This window comes from Vipera ursinii, assembly GCF_947247035.1.
Source record: "Vipera ursinii genome assembly, chromosome: 1".
In the NCBI taxonomy this organism is placed as follows: domain Eukaryota; kingdom Metazoa; phylum Chordata; class Lepidosauria; order Squamata; family Viperidae; genus Vipera; species Vipera ursinii.
Window position 1 is genome coordinate 273,256,328 of NC_139512.1, and position 16,644 is coordinate 273,272,971.

The 16,644-nt window shown below is 39.3% G+C and overlaps 2 protein-coding genes across 3 annotated transcripts in view; both read left to right on the forward strand.

Annotated features, from left to right (window-relative positions):
• Positions 1-4,067, forward strand: part of PLEKHG1 (pleckstrin homology and RhoGEF domain containing G1) — a 139,549-nt gene extending 135,482 nt beyond the window's left edge. For both annotated transcript variants that reach the window (XM_083348722.1, XM_083348723.1), the window contains one exon: positions 505-4,067. In XM_083348722.1, the coding sequence (XP_083204848.1) occupies positions 505-1,559 (1,055 nt within the window). In that variant the 3' untranslated portion in view covers positions 1,560-4,067. The remainder of the gene's footprint in view (positions 1-504) is intronic.
• Positions 4,068-6,692: 2,625 nt separating this feature from the next.
• Positions 6,693-16,644, forward strand: part of MTHFD1L (methylenetetrahydrofolate dehydrogenase (NADP+ dependent) 1 like) — a 146,263-nt gene continuing 136,311 nt past the window's right edge. Inside the window, exons 1-6 of the mRNA XM_083348729.1 lie at positions 6,693-6,968; positions 8,305-8,389; positions 9,190-9,240; positions 9,333-9,386; positions 12,944-13,068; positions 14,245-14,345. Of these exons, the coding sequence (XP_083204855.1) occupies positions 6,760-6,968; positions 8,305-8,389; positions 9,190-9,240; positions 9,333-9,386; positions 12,944-13,068; positions 14,245-14,345 (625 nt within the window). The 5' untranslated portion in view covers positions 6,693-6,759. The remainder of the gene's footprint in view (positions 6,969-8,304; positions 8,390-9,189; positions 9,241-9,332; positions 9,387-12,943; positions 13,069-14,244; positions 14,346-16,644) is intronic.

Genomic DNA, 16,644 nt, shown 5'->3' on the forward strand with positions numbered 1-16,644 from the left:
GGGAACCATAAATTCTAGTCCCATGTTAGGCATGAAGCCAGCTGAGTAGCCTTGATCAGTCACTCTAAGCCCTAGGAAGTAGGCAGTGGCAAATCACTTAAAAAAAGAAAAAGCTTGCCAAGAAAACTTCATGGACTAGTTCAAGCAGTTACCAGGAGTAAACATTGACCTGAAGGCATCCCAAAATAAAATTAAGGGATACATATGTTATACAGATGGATTTCATTTGGGCTTCTGGTTGCATGTACTTCATGTGCCCCAGTTTGCTCCAGAGACGTCCTTCCTGAGAAAATGGAGAAAGCATAGGAAATGGGAGAGGAAGATCTCTGTGACTAAGATCAAATGTTCATCTGTATATGTTTTGCAGTAATGGCATGTTAAAATCTGTGACACTTGACTAAAAGTTTATTTAAAAAATATCTTATTTATCAGGAAATGTCGACTTATACTGGTGGTGTTGTCATTATTTGTTAAGGTTAGTTTAATCTTCCCTTTATTTTTTAGGTGCAAGAATTGCTGAATATTCTCAACTATATGATCAAATTGTATTCCGGGAAACCTCACCCAAAACACAGAAGATTACTTCTCAAGAAACAAACATAAGATACTCTTCACCTGTGTCTACATCTCACTTAGCTGCAGAATGCTTAAAAGCTGAAAATTGGCTCTTGCACTCAACATACAGTAATGGAGAACTCTCTGACTTTTCTCCTTGGCCAGAAACGCCTCACCTGAAGACAAAAAGCTCCTTTACAGAGATGGGGACAACGCCAAATGTGAGGCCTGTAACCTGCTCAGTGCCTTCCTTTCAGACTCCTCTTTGTCCACACATTCCTGCACAAAGGTGGAGTGCTATTATAAATCAGCCCAATAAAGAGAACCTGTATCACAGCCACCTTTATAATTCTTTAGGGAGGACAGAGAGCAGTTCAAAGCCACAGGCATATAGCAGGTCACAATCGTCTTGCTCCATTGTGCTCAACAAGTCTGAAGAATCAATAAATTATCCACCTGAAATGAGGAAGAAGCATTTGAATTCTAACAAAATATTTCTGACTGACCACTGTCAAGAATCAGGGTCTGTTGCTATCCCTGGCCATTCAACATGCGATGCGACAAAGCAGATCTCAGAAAATGTCTCAGAAGTTATTCTACAAGATTCTCAGAAAATTCTGAGAGTTAAAAGGAACTTGCCCTCAAATGCACAAATAGCAACCCACAATTATTTTAGTAACTTCAAAGATACTGACAATGGAGAAGGAGATGACGACGACTATGTTGAAATTAAATCTGAAGATGAGGGATCTGACTTAGAGATTTTCTGTAACCAAACAAAGGACTTGGATCCTAAAATGAACCCATACTCTTCTACTCCTTCAGAAACTCACAGTGGCAAGTTGCTGGATCCTTCTAAACTATCAGATTCTTTCTTGACAACATGCAGTGATTCAGACAAATTGAATGATTACTTATGGAGTGTGCCATCTAGTAATCAGCCAAATATTGTCCAATCCCTAAGGGAAAAATTTCAGTGTCTCAGTTCAAGTAGTTTTGCTTAATGTTGCCTTTCCTCCACATCCATTGTTCTGCCTTAGTGTGATACTGTAGTTACAGTATGATCACCAGTTCTTGTAAGTCACGTTGTTGTATATATATTTCTACTTACTATTATAGGAACAATACCTTGTATTTGTATCATTCTGTTCTATACACTGTAATTTTAGTAACTCTAGTACGTATCAGAACTGGTGACATACACAATAATTTCACAGAAAGGGAAAGAAGGAACAGTGGAACATCTTCAGTGGTGAAACTTTGTGTATTCGTAATTTATTTGCTTAAAAATAGTTTGTAACACAGAAGAATGAACTGCTTTACCTGGACTGAAATGTACTAATGTGTTATATGTATGCACTAGTTACATTTCCACACAGTTCTAATTAAGTAAAACTGCAAATGGTACAGACCAAATGGATTTTTGGGATCAAGCAAGAACATTTTTTCCAAGAATTCTAGTTTAGAAAACCTGTTTTTTTCTTGATGCACTAAACACATTATTTCTACCCCACCTGCAAGAAATCATATTTCCCAACTCACAAATTTGATACTCACAAATCAACAGCAGCCTAAGATCCACTTGCAAAGTCTTCATACTGGCTTTGGCATCAGTTTGAAGGATTCTTGGCACAGGTTCCAGTCTCTGGCAATCAGTCTTGACATCAGTCATGCAGTGGATCTAGAGACAAGTTTAAAATTTGACCGACCAACTAAAGAGCTTCTTCAGATCGGAATAGGGATTTTTTTTTCCCTCATGCTAATGTTGCTGAACATATCCTTTTTGTAAAACAGCTTCAGTTTGAAACACTTGAAAAAAATACGTGAATCCATGATCTATATACGACCAAATTGCACATAAAGGACACTAATGATATAAGTACCAACTGAAGTGCATTTTACTGAACAGGATTTGGTTTCTTACATCATTCCGTCAAAAAGCATAATAGCAGTCAGAATTTTTAGAACATGACTTGGTGATTTGGTAAAGCCTTCAGTTAACCAGTACATAATCCCTTCTACTGAAATAAGTACTGAAAGAGGTATGGTTCCTGAATTACTTTGAAATGCATCATTCTGGTGTGTTTTTTTCTTAGTAGAATGCTAGTTTACTTTTATTTTTCTTACATCAGGAAGCTGCCCCTACTTCCACAGAAAAGCTGACTGCAAATCAAAGTGTGTTTAGTAAACAGATGAAAAATAAGTTCATATGAATTTAGGGATTTATTTAATAAAATATGTAAAATAATATAAATATAGTAATAGGAATCCAGATGCAGTAATGAGGTCATGTCTGCTTTGCTATACTGGAGGATTTTTGTTAATCTGTTAAAATAGTGAACTATGTAATGACATATAAGGGACAAGCGTCAGTATATTTTGAGTACTTTTTAACCTTGCTGGCAGGGAATAAAATAAAAATAGCTAAAATTCAATATGGATGAGCCCAAGACATTGTTTTTGTAAAAGCAAAGGGAATGATAATGATTTTCTGATCTGAATGAAACAAAAAATTTTTTTGAGGAACGCCACCTCCAACTTTTTTATGTAGTTCATGTAGTTTATTGTGTTGATAACACCATTGCCCTACCCCAAAACTAGAAGAAAATATTTAATTTGGGGGGCGGGGAACCTACTTTATAAAATATGTACAGTGGCCAAAAGAGAAAGGAAACATATTAATTCATGTGAATACTGGTATTATGTTTGCGTTTGGTTAGTTGAATAACTCAGAAGATTACACATTTTTTCTGAAGATATTTTAAATAGATTTACAATTCTAGAAGGCTAAGGGTATTCAGATTTTTAGCCTGCTCCAAGCATATTTTTTCTTTTTCAGTTCTTGTGTCCAAACAAAATCAAGTAGGTGCCTTTTCATACCCAGAATGTGAATTAACCTTTGGGTGACTAGATAGGCCTACGAAACCACTGACTGCTTCTGCACACATTATTTCATTATCGGGGCAGAACAAAATATGGGGAATGTAAAAATGGTTGCTAAAATTAGAATATTGGGGCCAGAGAATATTGTATGTAAGGGGCTCATTATCACATGTACTGTACATTATTGTCCAATTCTAAAGGTGGGCATATCTCTTTAATAATTTACAGCTCTCCTTCAAAACTTTGAAGAGATTTTAGAGATTTTATCCAGGTAATATTGTTTGTAAAAAAGTCTAATTGTTTTTTTTTTAAAAAAAATATTCTGTATTCACTGGTAGTACCTGCACTATACTACTGGACAAATGCAAAATGAAGTTGCTTATTCTGGATGAATTCACACCAGCTTTCCTCATTTCAACATATCATGCTTTACCATTTTATTCTATTGATAAGAAATAGACCCTCTGTGTTGCACTTTTACATAACTCATTTTGTAAAGATTATGTAAAAAATATATGTACATGTAGAAGAGTCCTGCTTTTTTTTGTTATGCTTAAAAGCTTACTTTAAAGCATGTCAAACCTGTAAGTAAATGCTGCTTAGAAAAAAAATAAATACTACTTGCTTGCAGCAGTTACTTAAATAGACTTTTTAATGAACTACTTTATTTACCATTGCAGAAATAGTTGCTGAGGCTCTATATTTTAAACAAACAAAGCTTTACTGTGCCAACCTTCAGCAACCTAGTTCTGCAATTATTGTCTTTGTGCATCCCAACAGCCTGGAGAAGACAAAACTAAAGCTTAAATGCAGAATCAATGCATTCAGGCCATAGAAAGAATGTGGGATTTCTATACCCAGTAGGCTAGTCAAAAGTGGTGAAAGTGCTAGGCAAGACGAATATTAATATTTCCACTCAAAATAACCTTTTATGCACCCGTAAGACATATTCAAATCACTGCAACTAATTTGGAAAAAGCCCTGTCTAGACTACCAGGAGTGGAATCTAATTATCAAAAATTAAAATAACAAGCCAGGAGTAAAAATCTACAAAGCAAACCTACTATCAGTGCCTTTGGCCAGCTGCCAGAGTTTACTAGCAGCTACAAATACAACAAAATCCAAAACACAAAAAGGACAGCTACCAAATTCTTTAACATAGTGGGAAAAAGATTTTGCAGTTTTTGTTTGACTACTGATGTCAACAGCAATCATTGCCTATTCCTGGCTAGCAACTGCTGTTTTAAATTTTTCCAGCATTCCAGATGTATGCTACCTCAAAATTAGCTAGTTCTTGACTTACAACAGTTTATTCAGTAATCAAAGTTACAATGGCATTGGGGGAAAAAATGACTTGAGACTGTTTTTCACACTTATGACCATTGCCATCCCCATAGTCACATGACCAAAATTCAGATGCTTGGCAACTGACTCATTCATGATATTTACAGTGTCCCAGGGTCATGTGAACACCATTTTTTGTCATAAGTTGAGAACTACCTGTTTTGACCTGTGTTGGAAACTTTAAAATGGTACCATAGTTTGTAGCCAATTTATCTAGGATGAAATCTGGTATCAGGAGTCAGTCCACATTCAAGTATAAGACTTGATTTCCTAAGTCCCTACTGAAGTTACTACATAAAAAGGAAGACTTATCACTGAGAAATTGAAAGAACGCCTTAATTTTGCCAAGAACATAGGGCAGTCCTTGACTTATGACTGTTGAGATATCTAATCAATTCAAGAAAAGTAACCAATGACCTCTCCTCAAAGTTACGACCATCACAACACCCTGACACATGACTGCAATTTGGGAGCTTGGCAACTGGCACTCATAAAGTTTGCAGCATCTTGAAGTCAAGTGATTATTTGAAACCCTTCTGGCCAGTATCCGGCAAATGAGGTCAATTGGGGAAGCCCGATTCACTTGTGTGATTCACTTAATGACTGGCAATGTTCATAAAACCAGGGCTGTGCAAATGACGACTCACTTAATGACCACATCACTTAGCAACCCAAATTCTGCTCCCAACTGTGGGAAGTTGAGGACTACTACCCAGTGCTTTTTTTGTAAAAGAAAAAGGTGCCGGAACCCGCCTTGCCTACCATACAAGGTTCCATCCAAAAAAAGGTGCTGGAACTCCGTTCTGAGCATTCTATGACAGACATGTGAAACACAAGGCCCGGGGGGGGGGGAGGGGGGGGGGGGGGGGCCGGATCCGGCTCGCGAAGTGGTTTCATGTGGCCCACGAAGCCATCCTGGAAACAGTGAGGGAACGGCCCCCACTGCCTTGGCCCTGGCCCAGAGACCCTCAGATCTGTCCCACTCCTGCCCAGGCCCCCATAGGCACCCTTGATGCAAACAATGTAGAGCTGGCCACGCCCACCCAGTAGGCCATACGCACTCTAGCCACGCCCACCCAGTAGGCCACGCCCACCTTGGCCACACCCACCCAGCCCCTTGAGGGCAAACGCAATGCTGATCCGGCCCTCAATGAAATTGAGTTTGACACCCCTGTTCTATGACAAAAAAAGCCCTGCTACTACCTATAGCGCATAATGAACTGGCAATTTCTGTCTAACTTATTTTCCTTTTGGGGTAGATACAAAAAAAAAACACCCTCGGAAATTAATTTTTTTCCTGGTAACTTCATGATCATATATCTCTTAACAAAAGTGTAAGTGGCTCTAGCTTTCTCCCGGTCTATTTTCTGATCTGCCAAGCTACTGTAACTCATAATTTTCCTTTCTAATACTAATACGGTCATAGCGACACCAGGAGCCGCCTTCAACACGAAGGCTTTATTTCTTAATCGAGACATTACCGACTTGTGTTTAAAGACTCAGTAGGCGCTCTCTCTCTCTCTCTCTCTCTCTCTCCAAATCCGCAAACTTGAAAATGTTGAGACCTGAACCCCTTTTCCCACGGGACAAAGACAAGACCTCCGCTCGGTATCCAGAAAAAGCCACGGGTCCGTCTCCCACATAAGGATGGCGGGCGTCCAACGCCGTTCTAAGTTCGCAGCCTCGCCGGCACCTTCGCTTACCCGCCAGGCCTTTTAATCCCTCGGCCGCAAAGCGGGAAGGAAGTGCCACCGACTCCCCCCCTGCCGAGGAGCTTGGCTCCGCCTCGCCTCCTCGGCTGGAGCCAACCCAGCGCTGTCCGGCCAGCAGCCTACTCCGCCTCCCTTCCAGCCGCACCGCCCGCCGCGTCCTTCTCCAGAGCCCAGCTAGTTACTCCTCTCCGCCGGGAAGCACCGGGCGCTCGTCGGCCGTCTTCTCTTCTTTCCCCCCCCCCAGCCACCCCCCTCGCTCCGCACAATGAGGTTTTCTGCTTTACGCCGCCTGCTCTGGAGACCAGCGGGGCCCGCAAAGAAAAGCGCCAGCAGCTTCCCTCGCAAACTGCTGCGCCCTGTGCCAGCCGCTTGCCCGGCGGCGCTCTCGCCTCAGCGAGGCGTAAGCAGCACGCGGCGCTGCGGCGAGAAGCAACCCGGAGCCGGCAGCGAAGGCGCTCAGAGCTCCGCGCTGAGGTAAGTAGGCGGCTGTGTGGGAGCACGTGCGTGTTTGCGCGGGGGGGGGGGGGAGGGAATATGAAAGAAGCTGGCTGCCGGCTGTCCAATCCCACCGCTCGTTTCTTTCATAACTAGAAAGTTGGCCGGTCGGCACTGCACGTGGGAGACTTCCCAAACTCCGCCTCCGCGCTGTTGGGTCTGATGCAATCAATTAAAGCCGCTAAATTGGCGTGGAGGAGGAGGAGGAGGAGGAGGAGAAGAAAGAGGAGAAAGTGGCGGCTCTCGGAGCCAATCAGCCCGAAGGAAGGGAAAGGCGCGGGTGTTCCCGGACCACGTGACTGGCCGCTCGCTCCTCTCGCTCTTTTTTTTTTTTTTTTTTTGCTCTGAGTGGGAACTTCAAAGCTTTGCCACGTACAGCGGCTGTCGAGCCAGCTGTTTGCGTGTGTGTTGTTGTTGTTGTTGTTGTGGCTGCAGCCGTTTAGGGCTGTTCGTCTTTAATTTCCTGTCCCTTTTCCCTTTAAAATCAGTGGCAATTATCGCTTGAGTTTCGCTTGTCGAATGGGTTTTACCACTTTCGAAAAGCCGGCGAGGAAAATAGCACATGTTGTCGTTCAGCCTTTGATATCATTTATATCTTTTATCTCTGTGCTGGCCTTTGATAAATAAAAGATTTGATTTGCAATGCTTGCCGAGTGGGGTTTTGTACCGCCTTGGTCCTTTTGCTTGACAGCTCAATAGATTTGGCTTTCTTTGCAAATGTAATAAGTCTGCAACGATATATGCATTAAAATACAGACGGCTCCCTTTGAACTTTAAACGACTCAATAGTATGTTTTGAATTGCATTGTAAGACGGTTATGATTTGGTGAAAACCTACTTTTGAGAAACCGAAGGTTTCTTATCAGGCAGCATCATGAACTATGGAATGTCAAGACTACACAACACAAACTGGCAAAAATAAATAGAGAAGGTTTTTGCAGTTTTGTAGCTTATCTTGCTGTAATCTTTTTGAAATATTGTCTAAATACGGAACTAAATACCCCTCTCTTGTTAAAAGTTGCCCTAGAGGTGGCTGATGAACAGCATTCTCCCAACAAATTACAAGGGGCAAAAAAAATGAACACATAAACTCTTATTTATTATTAGCTTATGAAGTTTGTTGCCTGATGATGCAACTTGAGACTTATTGTGGGTGGTGATGTTATGCTCAGCAAACATATAATAATGTACATGTAATATTGCTGACATGCATTACATATTTATGTTGAAATGAAGTATGACTGAGACTGAAATCCATAAAGATATTATCTGACAAGAAAATATTACCCATTAATACATTTATTGTTATTTCAAGAGAAATCATTGAAACCTCAAGAAAAGCCCTGAATTTACTGAAGCAAGAACACCCCAGATTTAAGCCAACACTTTCTGTTATACAGGTAAGGCAAAAATAAACCCTGCAGGATTTGTATTTTAAAAGTGGGCTGTATATTGTGGAAGAAAGGAATAATATGGAGTCATAATAATTCATATGAGTATAACTGCTGATGAAATCAAAATCTATAAATATACAGTGGCATTAAAATCTATATGACAACTGGAAAGGTGAGGTAGATTTTATAAGAGTTTCTGTTGCATGTTGAATAGATAGCTGGTAAGAATAATATATTTCCTTAATAGGTGGATGTAATATATTGCAATTAAATTTCAGATGAGCTTAAATTTTCATTCTACCTCAGTAAGAATCACATGATTTGGTGATATCTCTTCCTTTGTTCTGCTGTTTCAGAACATAATTCAGCATGTAGTGCCAGACAAGTTGAAAGGGGATTTGGCATAACTTATACAAATGCTCCATTGGGTTTCTGCCAATGGCAGGCAGTCTCTTACCCTCCATTGTTCACACAGTCTTGGAGTTGTAGAATTGAAATCCAACACATCTTTATGGAATCAGGTGTAAAAAGCTGCACTACACTATAATTTGCAAAGCAATTCCTTTCCATGGATCTTATAAAAGATGTTTGATAATCCTGCCTGAATTTGCTTCTGATATGTTAATCATTCAAGCATTTTATATTTATATATTTATATTCAGTTCATATTCAGTTAATCATATTCTAAATTTCAAATATGATTTCTTGTCACTTTTACTTCATTTATGACTGACAGACCATTGCTTTTCCAGAATATTTTATTTAGCCTATTATAATTTTATATTCCTTTTCTTCTTTTATTCAAGGTTGGTGATGACTGTTTGGGACAAGAAATTATCAGAAACATTGCTAAAGAGGTAAAATATGGAAAAATGTTCCACAACTAAAAACAATTTAAGTATTGAAAGATGGTTGAGTTAAATTTGAAATCCACTTATTTCTTTTATAGATTGGCGTGGATATTGTTCATATTTGTCTTCCCCTTGGGAGTACTGAAGATGAGGTAAACATTTTTAAAATTCTACTTATTTACATATTCTGTATTGCTGGTTTAATAAAATCTTTGATATCTTGGAAGACACTGGGTGACATCTATTAATATAATCTTAGGAATTATTATCTCAACCCTATGAAAGTTTGCTCTACTTTCTGAAAAGCTACAGGATTCAGTTAAATTAGTGAGTAAAATAGTAGACTCAGCCTTCCATCCTTCCGAGGTAGGTAAAATGAGGACCCAGATTGTTGGGGGCAATAAGCTGACTTTGTAATAATGCCACTTGGAGCCCCCCGAAAGCCAGGCATATACATAGAATGAAGGCTATTGCTAAGTACATTGATTTGTGCTTAGATTGTAAGACGCCCCGAGTCTTCGGAGAAGGGCGGGATATAAATGGGATTAAAATAAAAATAAATAAAAAAATTACTTGCATATGCATTTTATAACTTCAATTGCTTCATTCATAAACACACTCGGTCCAAATAAAATCTCATTGAGATATTTAAATATGACATCTTTGGTTCTGTTGAAATAAATACTACAGCTATCAGAAGGTACTTAACCAATCAGATTCTAATAGCTATTGAATGTAAAATGTTCAAATGATCAAATAAAAAAGTTTTCTACTCAGTATTATTTGGGGAATTATTTTCAGGACTATCACTACAGTAATGTCATGCTCTATTTTATATAATTTATATGTACTGATTTTACAGTGGGATGATTACAAAATGAGCAACAAAAACTGTCAGTGTGGCATAAATTCAAAGACTCCTTTGTGGAAAAAGCAACAGTTCTATGCACAAGTAGTTATTTTTCTTAAATGTAGCTTTTTGAGAGATGTCAAAAGCTACATTTGAAAAGACAAGCTTTTCTCTATTAGATATGGAAATTATCTGATCTAAGTTTATAATCAAATAATAAATCAACAGAATTTCAAAAAGAAATTAAAGCTATGGTGCTATATCCAGTTATCTGGGAATAAGCCATAAAATGTAGTTGGACTTGCACTTGTGTAGACAGGCATACACAATTTTATATATTTTAACAAAAATGTGGATTTATGAAAAGACATCTATTATTGAATGTGAATCATAGTTAACACATATAAAGACCTAATTAATAGTAAGCACAGAGTTTATTAAAAAAAAGTTTCCTGTAGGATTCCACAAAAAAGTTTTGCTTATTAATAGTGTAGTGTTTTTTCTCTGAGGTTCTGCTATGATTTCTGCCAGCACAGGATTATTTTCATATTTCAATCCCTCAGATTAAACTAGATATAAACTAATAAGTGCGTCTGAAGCTTAATTGCATGTTCTGGCAAGTTTATCCACAAAACTTTATCAAAGTTTTCAGATCTAGCAAGTTGGCACAATGCAATGGAAATATAAACTCTCTTTTGAGGTAAGCTTTATTTCTGGTGCCCATATGGATGTATCCACATGGTAATCTAGAAGTGGCTTATTAGTGTCTTCTTTCAGAATGCTTTCATCAAATTATTATGCTATTCTTTCACAATGGCTAGCTGTCAGCCTTAACAGGTAGATCAGAAAGGAAACATGGCCGATGACCTAATTCTGTTTTATTGTAATTGTAACAGAATCATGCGAGTCTGAAACTTGAAATCTCTCACCATCTCTTTTTACAGCCTGATAAATTAGGGAGGATCATTTCTATGTTTGTTTCTCACTCTTCGTTGTGTAGGCCTCCTTATCTGATTGTTCCCTAAGCAACTGTTCCTCCCCTCCTCTCCACATACCATTACACTTGCCATATCCAAGCTATTAGCTTTGATTGGGACTAGCCAAGGTCATCGGAATGCTGCCACTTGCTTTGTAGGTTATCTCAGATGTATTTGTGCCTGTTTGTTTATAGTTCTTCCAAATACTTTTGTCCCCTTGCCTTCCATTCTGAGAGGCTGAAAATTGAAAGTAAGTTAAGGAATATGGAGAATATGGCTATTAATAATGTTGACTCTTAATGATTATTATTTCCCCCCAGTACTGGAAACAAAGAACCAGTTTGGTGTAGTGCTTAAGGCAGGAGTCCCTGAAAGCAGGCTAGAGACTGTGAGTTTTAGTCCTGCTTTAGGCAGAAAGCCAGTTGGGTGACCTTGGGCTAGTTCTACTCAGAGTTAGGAAGCAGGCAGTGGCAAGCTACTTCTGAAATACCTTGGCAGGAAAACAGCAGGGAGATGTTCTGATAATCATGAGGAATCAAAAACTTACTCGGTGCATTTATGAGTGTAGGCACACACACACACATACACACTAAAAGGTAAAGGTAAAGGTTCCCCTGCACATGCGTGCTAGTTGTTTCTGACTAGGGGCCGGTGCTCATCTCCGTTTCAAAGCCGAAGAGCCAGCGCTTGTCCGAGGATGTCTCCGTGGTCATGTGGCCGGCATGACTAGACGCCAAAGGCGCACGGAGCGCTGTTACCTTCCCACCGTAGTGGTCCCTATTTTTCTACTTGCATTTTTACGTGCTTTCGAACTGCTAGGTTGGCAGAAGCTGGGACGAGTAACAGGCGCTCCCTCTGCTACGCGGCACTCGGGATTCAACCCGCCAAACTGCCGACCTTCTGATCGACAAGCTCAGCATCCTAACCCACTGAGCCACCGCGTCCCTTTACATATACACTAAAAAGTATTAAAGATGGCGTGCCTGAATGCCATGTGAATGCAAGTTGCTGGAGGACACAAGAAAGAGAACACAAGTGTGGTATTTTTTGCCTTATGGATTTCCCAGGCTGACACTTGTGGGAAGAAAGTATTGATTAATAATATATACTTTTACACATAACTCCTCTTCCATTTTGTGGATACCAAGTCCTTAAAAAACAGTCAGCTACTTTCTTCATGTTCATATACCGTAATATCTTCCCTTGCCATACTCTACTAAACCAATTTAGACAAGTAGAGTGAGCTGTGTAGGTAAGGGGAAAAAAGGAGCCTCCTATTATTTTGCTGAGGTCTACTATTGTTGTGGTCTACAAGTCTGTTCATGACCTATGGATTTTCTAGTGGAACATGTCCAGATTTCATGTACAATATTCTTTCATTTATCTGATGTGTTGGATTTTTTCCTTGCAGAAATTATGATTTCATCTTTGTTGCCTTCTTTTTACTGAATTGATCAAATGTTCCTGACAGTAATTGTGCAGCTTTGCTGTAACTGCTCTTTTGTTGTCTGTCTGAACTTGTGGATTGTTGCAGATTCAAGTTTTGTACTGGTATCTGACTCCCACACGCCTTTGATCTTCTTTCATGTGACCTCATTCTTACGTGGTTCTTTTTATCACGGAACACCATTTCTCAGTTGGACACTGGAATGATTCATGTAATAATTCATGTTGTAACTGACATAAGCACAAAAGGGCTGCAATTGATTTTTTTTAACAAATTATCATAGTTGTGAGTATATTTTTTGCAAGTGAAAGAGTATTTGCCATTAGGTAGCTTCTTCATGTTTTAAATTCCCAATAACTTTATATATGAAAACATTTTAATTAGTAGCATGGCTCTTTTAAAATTTGGCTTTGTTAACTTTGTATTACCTTCTAGGTCATAGGTGAAATTACAAAACTCAATGAGAATCCTAGAATTCATGGCCTCCTCCTCCGCCTTTGTAGAGAATCATGCACGAGCAAAATATTGAATGCCGTGAAACCAGAGAAAGACGTGAATGGGTAAGTTAAACTTTGTAAATTTCGCTGAGCAGAGACCTGGATTTTACATTTTTAGAAAAGTGGTGCGATCATATGGATTTCATACTTCCTAAGATTAGATGAGCAGGAAAAATAAGCTAGAAGATTTCTAAAATTAAATATAAAGCTATTCTGTAAATCATGTTGGTTAGAACACAAGCTTAGCTTTCTGCAAACCCACAAAAGAGAGTGCGCAAATATATCAGATGCTGTTTTCAAGGCCCTTCTTAAAATCTTTTATCCAATTCCAATGCTTCTGTACTGCTAAACTGTACCAGCAATGACAAAAGCCAATTATTTAAAGAATAAAAACACATCAGATCCATATCTAATATATAAACAAATAACAAATTTCTCTCAGTCACACTTAGATGTTTCAGGGATATTCTTCATTCCCATTTCCTTGGGGCCAAGCAAAACTGGTGTGAAAGCTTAGGTAGCATTGTGACAAAGGGATTAAGAGCTTGGCAGCTGTCTTTAAGAGATATAGGCTGGGGCTCCTGAAGAACATTGGGAATAAATTGCCTATCCAGTGATTTACAGAAGTGAATTTAGGCCATGGGGGCCTCACTAGGCTTTGACCAGCATATAAACTGCTGTACTTAAAAATTGGAGTGGACTGGAGCTGGGGGGGGGGCTAATTTTAAGACGCAGAAATTGGAATCTAGAAAAGGTTCCACAAAAAGAGTGAAAATGCTGGGTAGGGAAGCCAGAGGCTAGAATAAAGGAGTTAGTGATTGCTTGCAGGTGTTGGGATGCAATTTTTAATTTTTAATCCTGATTTGTCACTCCTACTTTTTTCCACCAAATTGTATTCAAACTAATTGCCTGGGCTGTTGGGACCAGGAGTGGGAGGAACAGGGAGAATGAAGGACAGAAGGCACAAATAAGATATCTTCAGATATTGAAATGATTCACTGAGAGAAATAAATATTTTTTTAACATCAGCAGACCAAGGGTAGGCAATCTAAGACTTCATGGTTTATGAATTTGTGAGGACCCTGCTGGGCAGAGCTGGACTAAGTTCTTATGATTAGCTTGTTACTGAAGCCTTTACATTGTCCTTGTTTTTCCTTTTAAAAACAAAATCAAAGTTTTTGCTTGCATTTTCATACATAAATTGCTGAGGACTGTGACATTCCCTTATTTTTGCTGCAGAATAACAGATTTTAATTTGGCAAGATTAGTGCATGGAGACATACATGAATGCGTGGTTCCCCCTACTGCCAGAGCAGTGATCGAACTTCTGGAAAACCAAGGTACAACACAGTAGTAAATTATATTTATTATCTCAGATCACTGTTCTTAGCCTGTCTTGGCTCACGTTTGACCTGCCTGAATGAAATATAACTTCCCAATGATAGCTTTTCTATTTTAAATAAGCAGCCAACCTTGCAAATTCATTGTTCAGCTAAATCAGAATCAGTATTATTTACTAAAAGTAAATGGTACAAATGTAGTGTCCTACTAATTGCAATGTTCATTTGCAATGGAATTGGCAGTGGTTTCTGCTATGCCACTTATTTGTATCTGAATTGCTAATGGGTATAAAATATTGATGCTACTCAGAGAAAAAGCAAGAAAGCTGTTGCTTCTACCTTCCGTTTACAGTACTGGCAAACAGAAAAAGAACATATAAAAAGAAGAATTAAATTGCCCAATCCTTCTTCTTTCTTTATTGGTTTGCCTGTGAGCTTCCCATTGTTTCCTGCAAAATCTCCCCTAGGAATAAATTGTGGGTTGTAAGTTTGTGAGTTTATTCATGATCATCGAAATAATCGGTGGCAAGAAGATACGATATTTAGGTGCACGCATGTCTCAAACATGATCTGGAGAAGCTGTTTGCTGTTTCTTAATGTCACCCGACATTTTCCAGGTTTCTACGGGAGTCTGAAAAGTAGGTGCCATTTGTTAAAGCTAATGGGACTAATGAATAGCAGAAAGGGCTGTGTGCTTAGCCCCTACCTGTACTCTTTATACACTTATGATTGTGTATCATCTGACCCATCCACTGCGATAATCAAGTTCGCAGATGATACAACTGTGGTGGGTCTTATTACAGGTGGGGATGAAAGAGCATATAGGGCGGAGGTACAAAAACTATCCATATGGTGTAGTAACAACAACTTGCACCTAAACATCAGCAAGACGAAAGAGATGGTGTTAGACTTCCGGAGAAAAAAAGAGGAACCTGCCCCACTTTACATCAGGGAGGACTGTGTAGAGAGAGTTTCCTCCTTTAAATTTCTGGGAGTCTACCTCTGTGAAGATCTGACCTGGAAAGTTAACACAACCCAGGTGGCTAGAAAGGCCCAACAGAGGCTTCACTTTCTTAGGATCTTGCGGAAGAACAGGGTAGAACAACAGCTAATGACCCTCTTTTACCGGTCTACCATAGAGAGCGTCCTCTCATGTGGTATTGTGGTTTGGTATGCTGGTCTGACAGCCGCGGATAGGAAAGTATTACAGAGGGTAGTGAGCACAGCACAAGACATTGTGGGCTGTTCCCTGACACCACTGGATGACATCGCCAGGGCTCGTTGCCTTGGAAGAGTGAGGATGATTCTCAGGGATGACTCACACCCTGGACGGTATCTCTTTACTCTCCTACCATCCGGTAGGAGATATAGGAATATAGCCAGCCGTACCAACAGGCTGAAGAACAGCTTTTATCCGTGGGCTGTTAGGCTTTTGAATGGGATGTAATCTTATGCAGAGTTGACTTGGGAGGCCGGTGTGTGGTGTAGTTGGTTCACATAGTGTGGTGGGATGGAGGGTTTGTTGTCACTGTGTGTTGGGGGGAGAGAGCACAGGGGGAGGCTCAGCTAATCTCAATGTACACATGTTGTACTTTGACAATAAAGGTTTATTATTATTATTATTATTATTAAAAGTGCTTCATGCATAAATATGCACAAAATTTTTCTGCTTACTTCTACACGATCTACGCCAGCTGTGAGTTTACACATAATGAGCCATTAAAAATTGGTAGAGACTTAAAAGTGTGATTATAGTTTTGACTCTTAATATAGTGTGATCATCACAGATATTATAGCATTTCATATTTGAAGCTGAAAAGCTATTTTGGAGTGGGCATAGGTGCACGTACAGGATCTAATCTAGTGGCACCTACTGAAAAAAGCTGTGTGTTTTCCTGGGCTCAGGAGTAGCTGTGCAATCTCAAGAAAATACAGGCTTGAATTAAGGAGGGTGGCGTTTCCATACACTCTAAAAGCATCTTATTGAATTTGTTGGCCCTTAGCTCAAAGTCCTATTTTAGCCACATTGGTTTTAAAGCACCGTTTCCAGCGCTGCACATCTCTAATGTTAAAAATGCAGATTCACACTTGGGGCGATGCTAGAGTGAAAAAGGAAGAACCAAACTTCTGAATGCCCTGCACCTCAAAATAGAAATGAGTTTTATGTGTTTATGTATGGAGTAGATGAACGAATGAAAGAGAGGACATTATAGTGCATGAAAGAGTGTGATGTAGAATGACCTCTGTTCGATAGAGGTGTAGAAGTAAGAAATTGCAATTGTAAATTAAAGAAATGCGA